The sequence below is a fragment of the Blennius ocellaris genome, assembly GCF_963422515.1.
Source record: "Blennius ocellaris genome assembly, chromosome: 8".
In the NCBI taxonomy this organism is placed as follows: domain Eukaryota; kingdom Metazoa; phylum Chordata; class Actinopteri; order Blenniiformes; family Blenniidae; genus Blennius; species Blennius ocellaris.
In genome coordinates this window covers 17,333,802-17,358,143 of record NC_137657.1, presented here as the reverse complement: position 1 = coordinate 17,358,143, position 24,342 = coordinate 17,333,802, and the positions used below count along the sequence as shown (strand labels likewise).

Below are 24,342 nucleotides of genomic sequence, written 5' to 3'. Positions count from 1 at the left end.
AAAGTATTACGAACTACATTCTCGAGTAAATTCTTCAACCTTAAAACCCCAAATAAAGCCTATAAAATGACATCTGCAGAAAAAAGAATGCAAGTATGAATGCTGAAGCTGAATGAAGCTGAACTGTAATAACTGATAAAGCTGAAGGAAGTGATCATTTTGTGTGGGACATTTTTTCGTAGTTTTGATATTCAAACGGTTCAAATGTGTTAAAGATTGCAGGAGATATAGCGCAGGGGTAAAAAAGAGAAGTAACAATAATAATAATAATAATAACAATAATAATAATAATAACAATAATAATAACAATAATAATAATAATAATAATAATAATAATAATAATAATAATAATAATAATAATAATAATAGGGAGCGGCTGTAGGAATGTAATTTGGATTCACATTTAAACTTTTTTATCTGAACTTGTAGGTAATACGTTTATTATAAGCACGCAAACTCAACCTATATCCACATGTGTATTTTGATTGCTTGACGCAAGTTGAAGCCTTTACATGCTTGTTGTCATAATTCCACGGTAAATTGGAGACTTTAACCGGAGTTTGGAGGTGTTGATCGCGGTCATGAGTGGCTGTAAAGCCGGCTACTGATCGCCGACAGATCTGCCGCAGATGAAGCGGAGTCAGTCACCTCGGTTCACCCAGCGGCGGCAGCAGCAGCGGCAGCAGCAGCGACTCCGGCCTCCATTTTAACTCCCACACCGAGCCAGACCTCACGTGTCCTGGGCTGTCTCTCTCACATGACCCGAGTGTTTGTTCCCGTGATCAGCACTTCCATCTCCCTCCGTGACACGCCGAAGATCACTTTTTATTGTGACCCCGATGGATATGCTCGAACAGAGCCTGGACACCGCAAGGTAACCGAGACTCGGTAAAATGGCTCACCGACTGCAGCTAGCATCCGTGTGCTATTTCTGAATGCTACTTAACGACGCGAACAGGCCCGACCTTTTAAAAAAAAGATTTTAATCCGAAGACTCTACTAAAGTTAGAGGAAAAAAAGTGGATAGCTTTGTTGGCTGGCTGTATCCTGAGAAATAAACATTATTATAACGAGGTTACCGACAGCCTTCGCGAGCTAATAAAACACAAATGAACTGTCAGATACGAGAAGTAAACCGAGAACAGCCGCAATATCTTGTTTTAATGCGATGGCGTGACTCGACTTGTTTGCCATCAACTTAGAGGCAGTTTAGGTTCACAATCTTTATATATTTTATTGGGAAATGTCAGCCAGTTGCTTACATTGTAAACCTGAGTGATGTGTGTGTATTTTCTTTTTGCAGCCAAGAAAAACAAGAAGAAGAGGTTGTCCAGATATCTGAAGGTAATCTCTAAAACCAAACTGCCACGGACGATATCTTTCATTTGTGCATTTTCTCACGAAGTCGTGTAAATGTGTCAGGTTTGTAGAAGTAAAAGTAGTTTTGCTTCCCAAGAGGCGTGACGAGCTGCAGCGTGTAACATGTTTCCTGCAGCTTCTTTCCATCCTCACTGCTTGCATTACTGATTCGTTTGTAAATAAGACAACCGAGACACAAATACAGCATGCATCTGGCTTTGTTTGATCACTGCAATGTAAATGCATTTGAAGCATTTTACCTGTCCTGGTGACTTTCTCATGATGGCTTTCCCATGTGTTTTCCAGAAGAGCAGCCAGCTGTTACAATAGCCAGTGTTCAGCAGGCTGCAACCTTTCGGGACAATAACATACAATATCAGCTCCGCACAGAGGGTGGGCAGGTAGGTACCTATTGCATTGAAGTTTGCCACTTCTGACAACTGTTGCTTGTTTATTGCACTTCTCTGAGAGGCTCTTGGGTGCTTTTCATAGCACACCATAACAAGTCGGGGCATTTAGGGCCAACATCTTACAAATGACTTGAGATGTCGGGCTGTTTGACTGTCCAAGAGGTATTTGTGCAGAGATAATTAGCAGTTGACATCCAGTGTAATAACGTTAGACATAACATGATTGTAAGGGAATTAACATTTTTGCACCACAGGTTCATTATTCAGACATTCATTATTCAGAGTGCTCTGTGATTTAGGCTTAGAAATACCAGGAGTTTTCATATATTTTCTGCAGTTGCTTCAAATTCCTACCTATTCACAAAAAAAATGAGACGGTACAGAATTGTTAAATGACCACAGAGTGTGTGTTGTTTTTTTGTTTTGTCCCCCCCCGACCGTATTGTGTGCGGTCATTGATGAACAGTGGGTGAATATGAAGAACTTGAAAAGTAGTCTTGACATTCATCTTGGTTTATCCTTATTTGGGTAACTTACACTGTAGGGAGTTAATTCAGTGGTCCAAGTGTTTAATTTGGGGTAAATGGGGCTGGTGTGAGCGACCATGTGATTCTGACCTGGTCCAGGATTGGCATGGGGCTGCTGTCACATGTCAGTCAGGCGGTGAGTCACATGATAGCGGGACACAAATACTGATTCTAGGAACAAACAAGCTCATTTTCTTTTACTTATTTCTAAAATTGAATCAGGCACATTCTGATGCCTAAGCATATTGTTTGGGAGAGTAGGATCAATGCAGAAACTGAGGTTTGGACTGTAGTGGCAGGTTACTGGGCTCAGCTGAACTGAGCAACCGATATGATAAACAAATCTGCAAGACAGGTAAGGTCTGCTGCGCCAACACCTGCTGCAGGATCTTCTCACTTCCAGCGTTGACCTGTCTTCTTCCACTCCGTAGCTCACATATCAAGTCGTTCAGGTCCATGACCAGCACCTCGACGGGAGAAATGAAGCAGGGGGAGCTGTAAGTGTCGTCTCCACGTCTGCATTTGCTGGTGCTCCTCAGGCTGTGGCTCAGGTAAGAACATCTTTAACCGCACAGCAAGAGATCAGTGTTCTTAACAATTTGTAAAGCATTTTCAGCATTTTGTTCCACCAGAAGAATAATTGGTGCATTTTTTTTAAATTGTTGTTTGTTGCATCTAACACCGTTGCACAGTAGCACAGCTTATTCTCATTCTGTGCAACAGAATCTGTGTGTAAGAGACTGTGAGCAGTTTGTCATAAACTGGTTTAATGAGCTGAATATAGTCTTATAGAAATGTGATGCTTTTGTGTGCTCTTACCTACTGTCAACTTAGTGTCCACTCTGAGCTGGTACATTAGAGTTAAAAAGGTGCTCGTTTCTCGAATAGCAAATCATTGTGTTCTCACAATTGTTACCGTTTGTTATTAAAGAGAAGATGTCTGACCATGACTCTCGTGCAGGTTATTTCCAGTTCAGTCATGAAAGCATCCCAAAGTCTCTGAAGGACCTTCACTTGTCATCCAGTGTATTTGTCTTCTGGACAAAGTCATATCATCAGAAGAAGCTTAAGAAATGTATCCTGTATGCTTAACAAACAAGTGCTTATTGGTTACAGTCAGTAATATGCACTTAAATGCCATATTGATAGCATATAATAATAATTAAGAACATTCTTTTAGGTGTTGGTGAAACGAAAAAGTCGATTACCTGTGATTGTAATTATTAACTCATTCATGCGTGTACGATAATGTATCACTTTATTTATGAGTCTGTCAATGGAACACAAACTATTATATCCTTCATATCACATGGACGTATGTCTATTGCCATTCGGAACAGATTTTTTATACTCATTTTGATTCACAAATAGATATGTTTATATCGCTAGGTGTTTGAAGATGTGCATTAGTTGATAGCTGTAGATGCTATGTTCATATGAATGCATTTGTCACTGTTTGTATAGTATCTGGGCATAATTTTTGTAAGTTTTGAATTAATCAAATTGAGTTTTCCTTCTTAATACTTCTTTATTTGTTTACTTTTCAATCTTAATTATGGTTGACTGACTTTTATTTTATTTCACTCACTCGAAATAAAGATGTGAATCAATCAAATCATAGATTTCTGCTGTTGTGATTAAAGCTGCAGGTGTAGTTAATTCCTCTCAGCTGACGGAGCAGCACAAACAATGAATCCTGTACAACGTCTGCCAGATGCGAGTGGGATTAAGATGCACTTAGAGTGTTGTTCACACGAAGAGATTTCAGTTATTGTTGTGCGAGCTTTGTGCAAAACAGGTTTTTGATTGAAATATGCAAGTTTGGTTTTTTTTCCCCGCAAGAAAAGACAAAATTTGTTTTTCATTGCCTCTGTACTGAAGCATTCACTGACCTTGCTGTTATCCCCACTAACAAGATCACCGCAACTTATTTTCCTCCCTTTGTCCCAGCTGTCAAACAGTGCTGCGTCTTGCTTGGGGGTCCAAAGTGTATAGCAGTATTGAATTTGACAGAGAATGAGGTGTGCGTTTACCTGCTGTGACTGCTCCATTGCTACTTGTTCATGCCTCTCCTCTGTCTCCCTCTTATCTGTCACAGGCTGTGATCCAAAACCCTTTCAGTAATGGAGGGAGCCCAGCAGGAGAATCAGTGGGAGGGGAGACCCGCTTCGCTTACTTCCCCGCAACCGCGGTGAGCGACGGGACCGTCTCTGTGCAGGCCGCCACGGACCCCACGCTCACGCAGGCAGGAGGTGAGTCAGTTCTCAGACTTAATTTGGGCTGAAGCTTATCGCGGCGCTACAGGGCTAATTTATCAATTACTGTCAGGAGATGAACAGGACTTTTGAGAAGTGCTTGAAAGAGAGAACACCCCCCCCACCAACTTGTTGTAAATGAACCATGATCCCCTCAGCTATAAAGGGTAGGAAAGAAATCAGACCAACGGTGCACATGTTTGATATGTGGCCATCTTTTCTACTTACTGTGGCCAATGGATTGTGAAAGGAGTAGGCACAGTTTTCACCAACATCACCTCCATGTTGAATTTGCTCAATAGCCAATGCTTTATTGCTTTATTATTATTTAAGTTTGACTAGTTTGCTGTTTTTTTTTTTTTTTTCACTGAGTAAAATGTCAGAAATTATTTGACTGTGACAGAAAAAAAAAAAAAACCATGTCTGCTTTTTTGTCAAAAAACATTACAGGCCAAGTTATTTACACTGTTTGTATTTAAGTGTTGTTTATTTCATGTCGCATGCCCTCCCACTCTGCTTTTCCTCCTCTTAAATGCCCCAAGCCATTGTCTGAATGTACGAAGTTTCCTTGAAGTTTCACGGTGCTTGTCTAAAGAAGGCTGGTTTGATTGTCTCCTTCCTGATGTGATGGAGGCTCTCACGGCGAAGTTGACCTGATTGAGTTTTCTCAATTAGAAACAAAACAGCTTCTTGTTAATTTGCTCAAAGGCTTAGGTTTAGGTTTAGGAAGCACATGATAGCTGTGGGTGGAATTGATTTATTGATATATTTCATAATTTAATAAATAACTGTCCGGAAACAATGACAATCTGCAAAGTTTCCTGTAGGAGACAAAATGTCTCCTGGCCAGCAGTTATTGTTGGAGCCTGTAATTCATCACCTGATGTTTTTCTGCTTGCTGTATGTGGGTTTCTTTTGTTGAATTAATTTTTCTTGTCGGTTTGGCCCATATACGAAGTCTGAAAAAGCAGAAAACTGACATCCAACCGAAGCTGTACCTGCTTTTCAAAACTGAAATCACCGGCACTATTTTAATTTTGAAAATAAGATCTGGTGATCACATCAGGAAGAAACCAAAACATTTGTTGCCCCTGTGGACATGCACGTGAAATGAAAAATAGAATTCAACTGTTTTTCCACACATGCAGGAATCATAATGAAAGGCTTTAATTTTTCTGTATTCAGTTTAGTTTTTCGGTGGTGTGCTCTTGAGCACTCATGGTAAGATGGTCTCTGGTTAGAGTCCAGGTTGGGCTTGGTGGATTTTCTGTCAAATATGGAATTCTGGTTTTCTCTACCACTCACATTTGTGTGAGGCTGATTACGTAGTCTAACTACATTAGGATACAGCAGTATCTCCATGTGCTTGGTGATTGTCTGAAACCTTCATCCTGTGAGGGCCTGGTGACCCTGTTTGATGATAGCTGAATGGGATCAGCTGCTGTGCCCCACAACCCTGAGTTGGATAAAGCAGTTTAAAAGATAAATGATGTATCTGATGGTGTGGGTGAATAAATGCACAAATGCAATCTCAAATACACTAGTTTTATTGCAAACCTTATAGAGAGTTGTGCTCCGAACCCTTAACAGGAAAGTGTTTTGTTCTAAATGTAACTTTCAACATTGAATTTCTCACATTTTATGGGAGTAAAGTCACAATCTGTAGTCTGGTCTCAGGCATCTAATCTAATTCTCCTGAATTATATAACCGTCATCATGCGTTGAGGTTTTCAACACTTCAAGCGCACCATGTGAACGCCCTGCATGTAGCTGCACAGATGGGAACTTGCTGTTCCTGCTATACTAAATGTGCTGATCATGCTTCGCTAAAAGGCATTAAAACATGGCAGACAAGATCCGCAGGGGGATATTTATTGTTTAGATGTCACAATAAACCCCATTACAGAGAAAACTCCAACGATTTAACCACATTTTGCCCAATTTCACACTATTCCATGTTCTATGGTCTATCAAATTCCACAGCCCTGTTGATGTTTTCTGCATCATGCAAATCCAAGGTGCCATATGCACATATGTTTGCTCCGTTTAAAACATAGCTGCAGGAAATGGTCCATATGTCATCGCCTGGCAGGTGGAAGTAGAGCTGGGAGTGAAAACGCATGTTTACTGCTCACGCAAGGTGCCGCCACCTTGATGGTGTTGGAGGGAATTTAACCGATTTACCGATAAAAACAACATCAATGAAGTGTACATTCTGATTAAAAAATAAAAAAAATATACAAACAAAGAACCCCCCCCCACTGTGTCGGCTTGATCAATGTAAGTAGTGGTCCAATGGGTTTGCGATACACAGGGAATTCCCGTGATTGTTTTTTGGGGTGTGTTTTTTTGTTTTAATCTTTCTTTTAAAAGAGAGCAATAGGTTCTTGCTATTGGCCAACAGAATGCCAGCAATTCATCTTTTAAGCCACTTTCTGCAACATATGGCTGTGTGTCAGTGGAGCCAGTACCAGCTGACTTCCTGTGAAGGCAGAGTTCACCCAGTGCAGGTCACCAGTCCATCACAGGGCAAAGTCGCACACTTTCATTCACACCTACAGGCAGTTTTTTGGGGGAGGAAAGTACTGAAAATCAATGTATTCCACAGGGAGAACATGCAAACGTGGCACACAAATGCTCACACACAGCTAATGTAGTCTGAGATAACTAATGAACAGTTATGGCTGCTTCTTTGTGAAGTACCAGCACATGACACTTAAAAATAACTGAATGCATTAAACCACAGTCACTCAAATAAGCCGATTTCTACGTCCATTAATTTTAGCCTGACAAAGCTGCTTTTCGAACCTTGAGCTGAATAGGGGCCTCAAGTATACTCATGAGAAGACCAACCACAGTCATGTGTTACACAAGGTCATGTTGTGCTTCACTTCTTCCTTTTTTTCTCCCCATCATCAGTCGTCTTTGATGTATTTCATCCTCGCTGATTACTGAGGACTGACACGGCTTGTCAGGCTCATGCAGCAACGCATCCACACACCCCGCATCACATGACACACACCCTCAGAGGCCAGATATCCTCAAGGCCGTGTCAGTTGACGCACCGTGGTCGTAACTCGCCTGATAGTCTTCTCGATGCCGCTTCAATAGTAAAATGCAATTGAGAGCAGAGGGTGGCGACAGTTTGGCATGAGAGGCAGAGCACTTGTGTGTTGAGCATCTTTCAAGACATTAAAATGTTGCTGTGCTCAGTGAAAACATCTGCAGTCTGCTCCAGTAGCAGATTGGAGTGTTCTTCGTAAAAAAATAAGTAAATGTTGGGGTTTTTTTAATTTTTATTATTCCTATCTTAGAAATACATGTTTTTCTTGTGTGTTTTGCATTGATTGTTATGAGTCCCAGATCCTGCTGTGATGAGTTGTTGGGTCCAAACAGTACTTTAATAATTGTGTATTTACAAACAATTTTAGAATGACCAGAAAAGAAACAATGTTTTTCGTGTTTGAAGAAATTAGGAAAAATCCTGCCACGACTTACTTTGTGTCAACCGAGAGCATGTGAAACAGAAGCTGTGGTTAGACGGACCAAAGACGAAATCTTCTCCTGTAAACACTTTTATTATATATATTAGACCGATCCTATTGAATCTCCTATCAGATCGGAGACGTTGGTGGAACCCTATATTTTCTGATCAGAGTCCGTTTTTACACAAGTGTTCTCCAGTATTACTAGGTGGCACACAAAATCAAACTGCTCTGAAATATTAAAAGGCTCAAATATCGTCCTGGTCGTAATCTGAAAATGCAGAATGTTTCAAATGGCCAGAACAATCGGATGAGTTTAACTCAGTGTTATTGTAAATGGGATAATGGAATCTCTCAATCAGGAGGAAATCAAACAGATGTACAAAAAGTGACCAGCTGAGATGCTCAGCGGAAATGGGGCTGCTTACAAAATGAGCAGTGTAGCTGTGTGTGACAGTTGACACAGTGCCGCAGTGCGCCCTCAGTTTATGTGATTTCACAGTAAATAGAAGCAAGAACGTCTGAAGCTCCAAGCTAATTTCCTGTCTCACTACCTTCTGATCTCAGCTATTTGTTGATTCAGAAGCTGTAGACTGAGCCGGGATGAGTTAATGAGGATGAGCAGTTGGAAAATGTCAGCAAAACTCTTGATGTGAGGACCTTAGTTTTAATAGAGTGGAATAGAAATGAAAAATAGAAATGAATGCAACTGTATTTGGGATTCTTGTGTATTTCAGATTCAATTATTGTTCTGTTTTGTTGACTTTTTGACCTGCTGCTTTTACACAATCTGATTGTAACCCTATGATACAGTACAAATTGGAAACAGCTGTGTCTGCATGACTTGTAGAGTAATTTGAGCAGTCAGTGTTCATATCGATTATTTTGAAAGTCGTCAGGCCTCGATAAGGACTTTAGGTTACTGCTCTGTTTGCAGTTCAACTCGACACAGGACCATTGGAACTGTGCTCAGATTTAATGAGTATTTATACAGTGAATGTCATCTTTCTTCATTGATTACTAAATATGGCTATGACTTGTCATCCATAGGCCAGTTTTATGTGATGATGACCCCTCCCGATGTCATTCAGACAGGCACACAGCGAACCATCGCCCCACGCACACAGTCCTACCCTGCGTAAGTATCAGCTCTTGTCATTTCCTACAAGATTTTGATGTCATACTGTGAAGCACATTCACTATTATTTTAAACTAAACAGTTCTGGGGAAACACCATTATTTTGACTTTGTGAATGTCACTTTGTAATGATTTATTGGGTTTATATCGCGGTAATTTCAAGTTGGATGAAAAGTTGAAGGTTAAACTACTAAATGTCTTAAATTTGTGTATATTGAAGTTCTCGTTCTGACTTCCAAATCTTTTTGGGCTATTATGATTATGTAGCTCAAATTCTGCATTTCTGCTGCTGCTGTGTTTTTTTTTGTTTTTGTTTTTTTTTTTTAAACTTAAGAATGTTTTTCTTCCCAGGGAAGCTTTTGTGTTGCTCTGAGTTCTCTGCGATGATTGATTTTAAGGATCCTTGTTTTTCCCCACATAATGGTTTGGCTCCCCGTCCCCCACCTTCTCCTCTGAAACCCTATGTTGTTTATCTCTGAAATTCACAACATGCATCATCATTATCATGCATCAAAAGGGACCCGTCTCAGACTCTCTCCAACTGTTAGCCACATGCTGGTGATTGCTGTTATTAAGATGATCAGCGGGCTCACCTGCGCAAAGAGTTTGTCATTTTAATTTGCGCGATACCAGACGGGCTTGGGCCCACTACAGATACAGAAGAGGAATTAATTCAGTCAATGCCAAAAGCTCATCAGCACACGAGCTTCTGAGAGAGGCTGAGACCTGCAGTGTTTCAGACTGTCGTATAACTAATAACCTCCTTGTTTGGTTAAACACTCATTTGCCTGCTTGGTCACTAAAAACAAGCATATGACCTGTTATCAAATTGAGTTAACTCTAGTCTTAAGTGAATATTCCTCTTTTTGTCTTTGCACAAGGTTTCTACTTAACCTCTAAGTGGATGGTTGTCATTCAGCCCATTCTCTTATAAGGAGTGACTACTAATTGTTATTGTACACAAGAACACAAAATGCATTGTATCATTTGTAAGGATCCCATAAAACAAAAAACAACTAATGGGCTCATCACATTATCAGTAGTATATGATTTTCATACGATGTTTGACACTTTAGGTCTACAAATCAATTGCTTTTGTGCTTCTGTCATTTCCAAGAACCAATAGATGTGAGTTACTTTGTTGCAGATGGCTTTAAATAAGGTTGTAGATCTGCCTCACGTTTGGCGGCAGCTTGATATTTACAGCATCAGCAGATATATTTGCAGTTGAGAGTAAAGGGCAGCGTTTGTTGTAGTGTATGTCTACGTTTCTGATGAAAGTGAATTGTTTTGTCATCTCTCAGAAAATGTTTGTTTCTATACATTTCCTCTCGCATGAATAATTTACGAGTGTCAGTGTCGGGAGTTATATTTAAGTGTAAACTAATAAACTTTGTCCTTGACATGTGAACAAAGTGAATGAAACCACCCCCCCACCCCCCTCACCCTATCTGCTGTTTGCAGAGATGAAAACGAGCTGCTGCAGCATGAAGGTTTAAACTGGTGAGGACAGTTTCCACATTTCACCCACACTCTCCCCCCACCCCTTTTTTTTTTTTGTAAGCAAATGAACTAATCGAATTAGATCACAAGAAGAGAAGATGCACGAACCCCTCCCCTGCTCTCATCTCCGCCTTTCGCTTCCCATAAATCCCCAGTGATTTCTCCTGCTCTTCATGTGCGATGCACAGATATCGTGTTTCTTCAGTGTTGACCCTGATCTATTGTTGTTCGCTGTACTCGTGGCAAATGTATTTTTCTATTCAGAAACCTAGAAAGTGGGTCATTGTTCTCTAGCTGGAAATAAATGGCTCGCAACGCACTTTTCATTTTAGCATAAGTGTCAAAGTGTCCTCTGTTGTAGTTGTTTGAGTTTTGTTCTCATTTAGCCTGAAGTCAGCGATGAAACCATTTGCTCTGTGTTTGAAGTGTTTTGATGCGCTATTGGAAATGTTGAGACAGCTGAAGCATTTGTCAGTTCCATGATCTCTCCTCTGCATAGCCATTTACAGCTCACAATCTCATCTGCGTTCAGACATTCATTGGGAGAATATAAAACACAAACTGCTGTCCTTTGTGTCACCTTGTGCACTTTAGTGATTCACTGTCTGTTCCTCGGCTAGGTAATATCAATAGTAATACTGTAATGGAAGAGAAGAATGTTGAAATTGTAAATTTTTTCTTTAACAGATCTATATGACACTAGACAAACTTAGTTTTTATTACTTCCAACACTTCAAATGTTGTGGAAAACATCCTTCAGATTTTCTATCGTTAACTCTCATGAGCACTAAGATGAGGCCTGTGTCCATTTGTCCTCTGTATCGTGAAAGCAGGGGGAGGGAAGAGATTTCTCCTGGTCTGTACATTTAGTTATTCATACAGTCACCCACTTTTTTTTTTTTTTTACACTTTGCCTAAGAGTACAGCCAGGCCGAATCCATTATGTTGCTGAAATCCCATTAAGATGCGCTGAGATACAAGAGACGCTGTCGTTTGGCTTAGTGGACTATCTCAAATGAAGCCATCAGCCGTCGAGTTGTGTTGATGGGACATAAATGATTTACTGTGGAATGAAGATGCGTTGTAGTGGGACAGACGAGACCTGACAGGTTGTTCACTAACTTAATGTAAAATAATCCCCCAAAGAATTAGTAGTTTTCCTCAGAAAGAGTCATTGTTTCTTTTCTTTCGTGACACGTTTGTCTATTCTATTAGTGAGGTAAAGGCATTGGTGAGATATATAGTCGTCGCCTACGATTACACCTTAATTGTATTATTGGTCTATTCACGCTTTGCTGGGTTAGTTAAAGTCTCGCCATCATATCTCAGGGACTTAATTAACAGAATCCTAAGGGAAGATAAAGAGACAGTTGTGTCATTAGGCATACGCCCAAACTCCGTTAGGCAGCATCTGGTTTTCCACACTGTTGTAATTTTACAGCATGATAAAGCAGTTCTTCCTCTCCAGGCCCTCACCTGGGATGAGGACAGCCAATAAGACTAAGAACATTGGCCCTGTCTCAAGTGTTTTCCAGTCCAGGTAGTCCAGCCTGAGGCCATGAGCCGGGCTTCTCATATGGCCCAGTGTGTCTTTGCATCCTTCCACATCTTTACAACACAACCTTAGAGCCTCATTCTAAGCAGCAGTTGCAATGAGCTTGAATTCAAAGATAAAGAGGGGAGAATGGGTTTTATTAGGCACAGGATTAGTTGAATTTGGGGGATTGGATTGGATCTGTGCCTGATTGCATGGTACTCAAAGATGAGAGATACTGTCTGGTATAAAAAGTGTTTTATTTTTCCATCTATCTGCAGGAAAATGGATGGACCCCGAACACCAAGAGATGAAAGGAGGAGAGCGCAACATAATGAAGGTCGGTAATTAATTGTGATTGTGGCCTTTGATTTCATCAGACATAATAGAGTGTGGTGCCTAAATGGAGCCTGTTTATAGTTGAAGGAACAATCACCAATCCCTGTCAAACACTCTACTAATAACATAGTAGTTTACCAGATGTGTATTCAGGCTGACCACTAGAGGACACTGTGGAATTATAAAACTCAGGCGGTCGTATCGGTGTCTGTATCAAGCTTAAGGGATAGTAAAATATGTATTTTTCAACATTTGATCTCTGTGTAAGAAAGAAATGCATATTTCCACGATAAAATAATTTCTGTTCTGTTATTTCTTATTACATCAGTTGAAAGGCGACGAAGAGACAAGATCAACAACTGGATTGTCACACTCTCCAAGATCATCCCAGACTGCAATATGGACAGCACGAAGACAGGAGCAGTAAGCAGACTTCCTGTTCATTGTTACCATGCGTTTCCATTTCGAACACTAACATCTCTACTATTTGACGAAGTCGATGTCCTCCCAGAGCAAAGGAGGCATCCTTTCCAAAGCTTGTGACTACATCCGCGAGCTGAGGCAAAGCAACCAGCGACTGCAGGAGAGTTTCAAGGAAGTGGAAAGGATACAAGTAGACAACGAGTTGTGCAGGCAGCAGGTATGAAAAATCGATCAGCGCTCTATGAATGATAATTCAAAATCACACTTTTAAGCAGGTTGGGCACAGCGGATCAATAAACTTTCACATAATAAGGTCATATTGTGCTACATATGTGGCTGTGAAGATTTCCACCACTGCCTTGAATAGATTAGTTTGCTTTGTAGTGCATTGCAGCATTCTTTCACTTTGAGTCTGAGGAGCATGAAATCCACCTCGCCCCATACGCATCTCCGTTTCTCCAAAACAGAGCCCCGGGGACCCGGGGCTGCATAGCTGATCATCACAGCCTGACAAAGACATTCAAAGAGTTTGCACTCAAATAATGAGAAGTGTTACCTGAAATCAGTGCTCTGAGAGACTGTGGGAATATTGTACACAGAGGTTGTGTGAGAACTAAGTGCATGCTAATGCACTCAAAGTATTGTGAAATCTTGAGCTCTGAGGCTTCCACGTCTCTCTCTTGAATCCCGGGCCTGCTCGGCAAAATATTCGGATTCTGATGCTCAAAGCTCAATACCCTTCCTTTAGTCTCTCAGTGTGAATTTAGGATTCACCCAAGGGAAGTATAGTGGAGATGACATACCTCTAGATTTGATAATCCAGTTGGTTGTGGACAGGGTTGTCTTTGAACACACTACTCTCTAATCCCATGGATTGCACAGCGCTGCGTCTACATTACACTCAGCCAGCACTCGCAGTCCTCAAATGGAAAAAGTTTGTTTCTGTAAACTTCCAGCAGTATTTGGCTGTCACGGGGATGAGGACGTCGATGATGAGATTTTGTCTCGTTCTTTGTTCTAAAGATCGAGGAGCTCAAGAACGAGAACGCGCTGCTCCGAGCGCAGCTCCAGCAGCACGGCATCGAGATGGTCGGAGAGACGCCGCCGCAGTGAAGGAGGACCAGGGAGGAGCATCGCCACTCAGAAATGCACCCGACACGGTTGGAAACCAAGGCAAGATGATAGAAGAAAGACTTGTGGAGAAGCACTTCTTTCACAGTGAACACATCCTTTTTCCTGGGTTCCCAGGCCACAAACCCTTCACCAGCCCCATGTGGCTGCACTTGACTGTTCCAATTCCATCGAGAAAACCACCAACTCAGTAGAAACATGCTTCAAGGAAATGAATAAAGGCCCACTTGACTCCATCGAAGGGCTTTCACTAGCACTAGCTCGAGAGAGTACCTCTGCTGAACTCCTGTGTTTTGTATTTATGTAGCTCTCACGGACACTGATGTCTGCCATGTCATGTTCCCTGCCAGTGTATTTCGTCCCGCATTTATTCATTCTGACTTAGTTCATGCTTTTATTCAGTTTGTGTGTTTGAGTTCTGTTTTAATATGTTGTTTTTAGGTACTTTTAATTTATTAGTCCGCTTGCTGAGGGAAGCCTCGACGGAGACCAGTTACGATCAAACCTGTGCACCCCAGAGAAAAAGCGGGAATGGATTTTAAAGTGTGAGAACATCAAAGTATGCAAAAGATATGAGTGAAATAATGTGACCCACATAGTTTAAGCAGACCCAAAGACAAACGAGGAGCCAGTTGAATGCCAATGCTTCTGGACTGATTTATGTAAACATCTTTATTGAAACGCTACATGTGTCACAATGTTTGAGCCGATCATCTCTGGGAATCAACAATCAATAACTCATACTTGCCACTTTGTCAGAATAATTACCATGAATTGTGTGCAATCAAGACGCCTGATTTGATGAAAGAAGCAGTGTACTTGAATTGTTGGGCATTTGCTTTCAGAGGAAAAACATCTCCACAAGTCATACGAATTATGATGCTGTGCAAATAGCCAAACTGTTCAAGTTGTATTTTTTTTACAGATTGAAATACAAACATTTCGTGTTGCACTGCGGGTCACTTATGAGTGGCGGAAATCCAAATTTTTGGGGGGCAAAATTCCATTCAGGTGCTGAGTTTTAATTTTCATCTTTTGTTCAGGTGTGATTTACCATTGCGTCCTCAGTGCGCGTGTGAATTATCCTCACATTTCAAGCTGTTTGCTCTATTTTGGTATTACAACACTTCAAATGAAGTACAAGGGGTCGGGGAAGGAGGGAGGGAGGCACCCCGGAGAGCGCCGTTCAAAGACGGCTCTCTATGGAAAAGGAAGTGCACAGAAATTTTGTCGCACTTCTTAGTTGAGCTCGACTCATTCTCCTTGAAAAGATGACAAAAGTTGGGAAATGTAACTCGGAAACTCTCTCATATATTTCTCCACCCACTCAGGCAAACAATAACTAAAGTGTAATTGGTTTTACGAAGCCAATATTAACTCTGTTGATGATGTTGTGAATGAATACACGTCTTTTTCTTTCTGTGTTCGGCTTTGGGCAATGCGAATGAAAGTGAGGGAAAGAGAGATATCAAGCTTTGGAACTACTTATTAGAGCATGATTGTGTCTCCCTACATCAACAGCTCAGGATCCAGCTAAGCAAAACCAACACTCAGACCCCTGGCGGAATCAGGCAGACGATCACATTTTAATATCTCAGACTGTGTAAGTTAACAGCTTGTGCTTTGGCAGCGCTGTTCTGCTACAACTGCTAGATTCAAACCTGATGGGGAGAGTGCAAGTGTCTGATCTATCAACGAGGCTCCTCGCCAATGTTAGATGATAGATGTTTTCCAGTAGAGGGTTTTTTTTTTGTTCTGTTTTTTTTACACATCAGTGAGACGAGAGAGGCAGAGAATGTGAAGACGTGAATAACGTTTTGGAAGACGGATGTTCACAAATGAAAGGTCATTTGTCGATAATTCTTTTTTCTTTCGCAATTCTTTTTTGAAGTTGCAAAAGGTAAGAATAAAAAGACTGTAGCAGCCTCACTGTTCTCAGGTTAGAAACATCTTTTTCTAAGTAAAATGATGGAAAATAATAAAACTTTCACTCGCTAATAATCTCATTGTAGTTTGTGTCTCTTTGTACTCCAAAGCATGCAGCAGACACAAAACACACCCATCTTCCCAGATTTTAGAACGGTTATCCAAGTGAGGGGACTGGACTCTGGTCGAACACTGGGAAAAGATGGTAACAGTCTCCCACACGAACATCCACTCCCACAGACAGAAGTGTGGATTGTGGAAAGAAGCCAGAGTACCTGAAGAAAACCTATGCAGAGGCGGGAAGAACATGCAAACTCAACACTTGGTCTGCTTGCTGTGAGCCAAGCCTGTTAATCTCTGTCAGTGTACAGCTCAAGTTTATATACACTGTGTTTATACCTGCCTTTTTAATCACAACTACAGTTGAAAAAATGTCATAGTAGAGGCTTTTCTTTGACATTCGTCAAGTCATCGATATGTCAATTACATACAGCGTATTTAAATTGCACATTCTACAGACTTGCAGTGCAATAACATCAAATATCCTGTCCATCTATATCCATCCATCTCCTATACCGCTTGATTCTGTTCACGGGCGCTGGAGCTGATTGTCCATTCACCTGTCTAACAGCGACAGTGGAGCAGATTCTGCACACCTGCCTGAAATGGTTGTGATAAATTTGATTCTCAAATATGGATGGCTTTATGAGAAATAGAATGGTTAATGATAAGGGCTCTTCAATCAGTCTCCCTTGAAAAATGTAATCTTCAAGAAAGCTCTCATGGACTTTTGTTTCTCCTCTTTCTCTCAAATTTTTAATATGTTAATGGAGTAAAAGTCAAAATGTGACAAAATGGTTCCCAACCTCTTTTTTTTCTAATCTTCTGACTGCCTCTATGAAAGGTGGATCCAATCTACAAACCCGAGCTACAAACCTTTATCGCCATATCATATGTACAAGAGTGGGTTCATCAGAAAAATGAAATTGTAAGCAGCAGACAAAATGCCAAGAACGCAATGGACAATATCATTCCTACCAGGTAAATAGGACTTGCCAAACACTGGAAGATACACCCACTTCCACCAACATAGGAAAGGGACCTTCAATATGAAAGCAATGGCCAGTTTAAGTGTGGTCTATAGGAGAGAGTGTTTTTTATGATTTTATTTGAAATGTGATGTATCTTATTTTGACAAACCTCAAGCAGGCAAGACGCAGAGAAGGGGCCCCTCAGCCACAGCCTGGGAACCCCTGGTGTAATAGATTACAAATACATGCATCATTATATATATACCAGGATCATGTTTCTGATCTCTCAGATATATGATATCAAGCAGATACATTATTAACTCAACTTTTAAATACAATTATGTTTTTGACGTATTGGTGTACACATCTCTGTCCATGTTCTTAACATGGGTTCTCCGGAAGTCAACATTTGGCTTTCAGTATGATCATCTCTCAGGGTGGGTGCAGATCTGATTAGAGGTACAAGCAATTTCTTGTATTTGAGTCAAATTATTATGGGGCACATGTCGTTGCAAAACGTGTGTGTCCTTTGAGCGCTCTGGTTCATCCAATCAACTTATCAACACGCCGGTAAAACTGAGGCCAGCTTGTAGTTTGAAGACTCAGAGGGCACCTTGGGTGAGCGAGATCAGTGGCAGATAAAAGCCACATCCAAGGCCTCAGCGAGATTGAGTTTGACACAGCAGATCTGAGACATTTAAGCATCATTCTGCTGTTTTTTTTTTTTTTTAAGAGGCAGAGAGGTCGTTATTTCGCTAAGTTTTAGCTGCAGTCTCATGCTGTACACATCCTAACACACAGCAGAATCCCAACCAGTTGGGCTGCAGAATGTCATTTTCCATCTGTATTCATTAAACTGACACTGTGTATTAAATTTACTTTGTTTTTTATCATACAACCCCCCCACCCACCCACCCACCCACTGTTTCCAGCCTTGTCATCTGCCATTTAAACATACACAGATAGCCAGTCAGACAGGCGTCTGTGTGTCCCGGTTTCTGTTTGAAGTGGATGATCTCTGATCCTGCGTACCTCTCGGATTGGGACATACTCTGTCTCTCCGTCTGTCAGCCTCCTTCACAAAAGCTCGTGGACAGCGTTGAAATGAACTCAGTCTGAATAGGAAAATTAAAAGACATAGAAAGTTTCATCTCCTAAAAATGAAATATAAAGGGTCTGCCAGGGAAAGTGACCTTCACCTCTCAGTGCAGATAATTCACCAAGAATTAATTGGTGCATTAATTGGAAGAAGAGAGAGTTCCCACTCTACTGATATGGATGGAATCATGTTTAATGGATTTGAGACATGGATTTGTCTGGTCAATACCGCATGTTGGCTTGGAGGATGGGTGGAACCAGTGATATGCGAAATGTAAAAGCCTTTAATCTAATATTTTGGGGGGAGGTTTTACATTCAGGTATGTTGAGCAAAACCGCACGGTTCACTGATTTTTTTTCTTTTTCTTTTTTGTCCCACGGAAGCAATGCTTACCTACTATTCTGTTCGAATCGGAGCGCCACACTTTGATGTCCTCCATGTTTGTCTTTTTTTTTTTTCCTGCTATAGGAGCACCCTGTCAGGAGCACACATTGTCCACTGGCTCCTTTCTCAGATGTTATTTGTTGAAAATAGCTGACAGAAAAGGTCTTATTCTGCCTTGACATACAATGCGGGTATGCATGTATCATGCGGGCTCTCATCTTTCCTGGGCTTACATTAATAAGGACACACCACCTTCCTCGCTCATGAGAGCACTATGAACACAAAGGTCTTCTGCTGCTGTCACAGATGGAGGACAGAAATGAGCTCCACATTCTTTCTTTGCTTTTATATTATTTTATACTTTTTTTCTTTGCGACCAGAGTTTCATGTTTGACAGTATTTTGATGAAAATGACAGATCAAACTGGTTGCACATGTAGAGGGACATGTTTTTGCTCTCCTTGAAGGCTTGAGGACATATTGCTATAGATTACTCCTGACAGTAATATTTATGACATCATCAGAAGAAATAAACCTCAAAACTGTAAAAGTGTCTGGAATTGTTATATTAAACAGTTTCTGAGCAATACTTTGCATTTCTGAATAAAAATAGGAGGAGCTTGGGTCTGTGTCTTTAGATACCGCAGCAGAAATAAACCTTTTCCTCCACATTTTAATTCAGTTCCTTTCTGTGAAGCCTCCTTGGTACAGGAACTACTAAATTAACACCACAATAACAGAGAAAAAAATAATAATTTGACAAGAGATTAGTGCACATCAAGCAGTAAAAATGTCATGTAAAACATTTCATGTAAAACCTTTCACCGAGGTAGACAACCTCTGGTGTGTTTTTACACTGTCATGACAAAAGGTGCATCACACTCAGATTTGAGCTTTAAATCACACATCAAGAGAATGAACAAAGCAGAAATATTTCAACTTGGTGGTATGATCTTTCATGAGGCTACAAGTTACTAAAAAGATAATTCATTTTCCACTTTCAAAGGGAAAGAGCCTGTAAGCCTGTAATTATAAAGCACTTTTTTTTTAGGTAGTTGTGGATTTCGTGAGGGGAAAAAAGCACATTAAGTTGTTAAAGGACATCTAAACACACAGTAGAATTAAGTCAAATAAAACTACCTCCCAGGGACTTGTTTGCGTTTAAGTATTCATGAAAAATGTCTTCATATAGAACACTTTTTTATATATATACACTATATATACATTTTTCATGCATTTTGGGGGGCATTTTACTTTTACCTTTTTTATTTGGCAACTGCAATGTTTTACAGCTCTGAACTAATGTTGTAACTTGCGAAGTTCATGAGATATTTATTTATTTTTCTCTATATATGCTAACTATGTTTCACTTTTTAGAAGCCATTTAATGCCTTAAAAATTGCTTAAATAATAGAGGAACATGGGAAAAAATGTGCATCAGCGTTAAATTTTTATATCACGGGGATAATCCTATTTTTCAATCATGATAGACAGGTAGTTCAGTAGGTAGATGGCAAGATGAAGAGATGGATAGATGGATGGATAGATGGATGGTAGAGGAATCTAAAAATGTGGTGTCACTCGGACATGATCTAAGGACTGTTCTGGGAAGTTCCAGTTTCATATTGAGATATTCACAAGTTACTTCACAGTAAAAAATCCTTCCAGTCAGCAGCAACCCAGTAACCTCAACTCAATACTGCCCCCTGTGTCTGAAACTAGTGATGCCTTTGTGTGGCGAAGAGCTCCATGACTGCGAGAGGTCATATATTCACATGGCTATGGACAGATTTACTTGTCTGTGATGTACACACTCACACACTTGGACATCCTTGGCCCAGTTTTGAAGGACTTTGTAAACATAACAGCTTGGCTGCTGAGAAGAACAATATTTTGAAGAAGGGCCAGTTGCGGATGACTATATTGTGCACAATGCCTTCTAGCTCCATATAAAGCTGGTTGGGGCAAAGGGGGAGGAGGGAGAAGGCAGGGACATGGGGAGAGGACGATGATGAAACAGGAACCGACGGGGGCAATGGCCTCTACTAGGAGGGAAAAGGTACGAGTGGCGCCTGCTGAGGTGAATCTGTCCGCCATGCTGGTGCCTGGTTTTGTTTGGTCAGAAGATTCGCACAGTGATAGCCTCAGGGACTGTTCAGAGGACACCACATTCATGGAAAGCCCAATACTACAAGTTCCTTTAAAAAAAACAAAAAAAAAACATAATACAATTTGTCATGTTTTGACCTCTTTCATCTTATTGACAAACAATGTGGATGGATTACTCCTCTATTAGTAAAAGTCTTTTTTGTTTGTTCTGTTCAGATGTCATGAACTGAGTCACAGTGTGTCATGTGGCAAACAAAAAGACTTGTTCACCATGAGTGCACGTCATGTGCCAGGTCAAGCAGTGAACTAGAACCCCTTTAAGTTATATAGTGGAAGACACACGACAAGTAAATGTACACTATGTTCCGACAACATCATGATCTGACTGAATATCAGAAGGTATGAATACGGGTGGATTCCGGCAGATGTGGAGCCGTTCATGATCGTATTTGTTGACACTGATGTTGTGGTCACCCAAAGCAAGCACGCGGGCCAGCGGGGTTATCAGTGAACGAGACAGACTGACGCGGGGGTCCTGCTACATGTTGTTTCCTAATTAATTCAGCTCTCGCAATTTGGAAATACTTTGAAGCTATAATGAGAATTCAAATCGCCTCTGATTTTATCAGCTCACAGTTTCACACTCGTTTATCAGTTTGCACCTTTATTTTCCAGTTTTCTTATTTCATTTCCACCATTATTGATTTTTTGTTTTTATTCACAGCCTGATGTGGTGGAATAGCTTTCTTACTCTGACAAGTTAATTAATCTGTAGGTGTTTATCACTGTTTCTGTGCTGAGGGGGAAAAATTATTCCCACAAATTCAGCGGTATAGTTTTCTTCTGAAAATGTCAACAATCTGGATTATTATCATTAGGTTACGGTCATTTAAGAAACACCATTTCAATTTCACACTGTTTAATGTATAAATGAATTCGCTGGCATTAATTGTTATGCAGAAAGGTTAAGAAGTATGTTTCACACAGTGGGTTTATTTCGTTGTTAATGCTCAAAAGCACAGAGAAGGCATTAAAATAACACATGGACTGTGTCATGAAGTGAAATGTGATATACATCAAATGCAGGTGGAACCACCTAAAGCCTAAATTCTTTTCTGTCCAGACGTAATAAACCCCATCACATTATGTTATATTCATTTTTCAACTAATGCACATTGAAACACCTAGACTCAAATAGACGTTTTTAATCCTGGCTACTACTCAGCAGCTCTCAAAAGGATTTAATTTGGTTCAACTGCAGGTTCCTGTGTATTATGCAAAAACGGAACGTGCTGAAAATGAGGGGCTAATTATTCCATTTGAGAGGTTGTAATTACATCCTTTAGACTGAGCAATGGATATTCCAAAGTGGCTCCTTCTCCTTAGTGAAGGATTTCTCAGGTCGGAACAAGTGCAGCTCAGCCAGCCGTGCAAAAGATTGACCTGTGCAGTGTTGGCCTTTTCTGGGGGAGCCACAATCCGCAGTGCTCCTGTCAGGTTGGTTCCATGAAAGCTCACATTTCCAGCGCACGTATTGCTCTCATATACTCTAGAAATGATGGGCTTGAGCAGCTTGTAAATGTGTGGAATTATGTGTTCTCTGGGCAGAAAGTAATTTCATTTCCAAGCCAGTAGTTGGTTTGATATTGCTGACAGTGTAGGCCCACAATCAAAAATAGATCAGAGAACCCCCACCCCCGGTGTTGCAGCATTACAAATATGAGAAATGGGGAGGTCAAAACTTCCCCAGTGGTGTTAGGTAACTTCTGTTAGCAATGGGCAGTTCCTCCAGCGGCGATGAGGCAACACCAGAGTTAAGTGTGTATAAATACTGACATGCTCCGCATGCTCAACCATGAGCCAGTGGAGGGACTCAAACAAGAGCAGACAAGGGTCAAAGGCCAGAAGGAATCCACTTGCCAGAAAATCACCGTCCATTGCTGAAGCTGAAGAATAGATTGAAGCTGTTGTGCCCATGACAAAGAAGACCTATCGACTCTGATCTTCAAAGGACTTAACAACCAAACCGTTTAAAAGCAAAATGAAGGCATTCAGCATTGCAGTTGCAGTGACACTCGTGCTCGCCTTTATTTGCATTCTGGAGGGCTCCGCCGTCCCATTTGCCGGGGTAAGAATCTAACTTAAACTCACTTCATTTGCCTATTAGCAACAAATGTTTTGTCAGGATGCTAAGATGTGACACCTAAATGTGCATAATTCATTAACAGGTGCCGGAGCTGGAGGAGGCAGGGAGCAATGACACTCCAGTCGCGGCACATCAAGAGACGTCAGTGGAATCGTGGATGGTATGTTCAATTGACTGAAGGAATTACGTCAATTACTATGAGCAAATTAAAACTTAAGTGGACGTGTTTTCCCCACGGAGTCGCCTCGTTCTTCTCCCACATCATGAAGCGATGGAGATAAATGCCGTGCTCTCTTGTCTTTTCCCACAGATGCCAAACCACATCAGAGAGAAGCGCCAGAGCCACATCTCCTTGTGTCGCTGGTGCTGCAACTGCTGCAAGGGTCACAAGGGCTGTGGACCCTGCTGCAGGTTCTGAGGATCCTGACAACAGCAGCAACCACAAAACATTAATTTATTACGCTTTTTGTCGCTCCTCCACAGCTGACCTTTTCTTCACTTCTATTGCAGTAACATTTAAAAAATAATGGAGTGCTATGATTCAAAGAAGAGCACTGACACTTACTGCTCTCTCGTATTTATTTTGTATGTTTTCTAACCTTTTTATTCCCTTTTTTTGTAACTTTCTTTCAAAGAATAAGTCCTGTGTGGCTGTTTTTTCACTGAAAATAAGTGTAATAAGTTTATATTTGGTGGTGAATAAATAATGAGCAAATGCTGATATGTTTTGTGTTATTGATGTTACAAACTCAAACAGAAATAGGTCTTCCAAGAGTAGTACACCAGCAGATCTATATTACTGATCTATGAATATATAGTACCAAAGCTCTATAATACAGAAATACTACTGCATATCTTGTCTAGATTTAGTTAGCAAATGAAAGATACATTGTAAAACATATTTTCATCATTGAACACATTTATTCTATTTTGAATTCACATTTTAAATGGTTATCTCCAACCTGTAGCGATCCAGTACCACAACATAAAACAATGGAAGGTAAATGGGGGAAAAAAGAAAAGAGCAAGAAACCACTCTTTTGTTATCTTTTTGAAACCTATTAATTAGGTTACAGAATGTAGGAAAATTCAGATTGCCATCGTCCACAGTGGGCCCTCTGCTTGCTCAGCCAAAAATAGCAGTTACAACTGGTGCGTAAAAGAGAAAAAATAAACCCGATTTGTATGCATCTTCACAGGTCCACCTCAGTCAGTTTTATATTTACCACCAAATCCTGGCAAGTCATGATAAAAAAAAAAAAAAAAAGAAATTGAGAATAGAAATAAAATTGAGTTTTAGAACTTCCCAGGATGTTTCCGCCAAAATAAATAACCAAGAAACTGACCTTACTCCCAGGTTTATCAAATGAAAAATGGAAAAATAAATGATTTTAGGCTGTGTGCTGCTTTTACACCCAGAAGCTAGAGGTAAAAAAAAAACCACAGCTGTATGGTGGTGTAGTGGTTAGTGCTCTGGCCTGACAGAGAGCAAGTATGTGGTTTGAGTCTGGGCTTGTGGCTCTTTTTGCATGGAGTTTGCTTGC

The 24,342-nt window shown here is 40.6% G+C and overlaps 2 protein-coding genes across 2 annotated transcripts; both read left to right on the top strand.

The window, feature by feature from the left end:
- Positions 1 to 692: 692 nt before the first annotated feature.
- On the top strand, positions 693 to 16,089 carry usf2l (upstream transcription factor 2, c-fos interacting-like). Its single transcript, XM_080500685.1, has 11 exons — positions 693 to 874; positions 1,304 to 1,344; positions 1,666 to 1,760; positions 2,728 to 2,847; positions 4,395 to 4,548; positions 9,087 to 9,174; positions 10,639 to 10,677; positions 12,493 to 12,551; positions 12,879 to 12,973; positions 13,047 to 13,190; positions 13,997 to 16,089. Exons 1-11 carry the CDS (start codon positions 840 to 842, stop codon positions 14,084 to 14,086), a joined length of 960 nt encoding a protein of 319 aa, XP_080356811.1. The 5' UTR covers positions 693 to 839; the 3' UTR covers positions 14,087 to 16,089.
- A 6,553-nt stretch (positions 16,090 to 22,642) lies between these two features.
- On the top strand, positions 22,643 to 23,216 carry hamp (hepcidin antimicrobial peptide; the record flags this gene model as incomplete). Its single annotated transcript, XM_080501009.1, has 3 exons — positions 22,643 to 22,780; positions 22,881 to 22,958; positions 23,109 to 23,216. Exons 1-3 carry the CDS (start codon positions 22,694 to 22,696, stop codon positions 23,214 to 23,216), a joined length of 273 nt encoding a protein of 90 aa, XP_080357135.1. The 5' UTR covers positions 22,643 to 22,693.
- Positions 23,217 to 24,342: the final 1,126 nt, after the last annotated feature.

Excerpts from the sequence above, each read along its gene's own strand:
- usf2l (XM_080500685.1), top strand. The coding sequence starts at position 840 with ATGGATATGCTCGAACAGAGCCTGGACACCGCAAG. Across the intron at positions 2,848-4,394 it reads CTCCTCAGGCTGTGGCTCAG|GCTGTGATCCAAAACCCTTT; the intron begins GTAAGAACATCT and ends TATCTGTCACAG. Across the intron at positions 10,678-12,492 it reads CAGCATGAAGGTTTAAACTG|GAAAATGGATGGACCCCGAA; the intron begins GTGAGGACAGTT and ends ATCTATCTGCAG.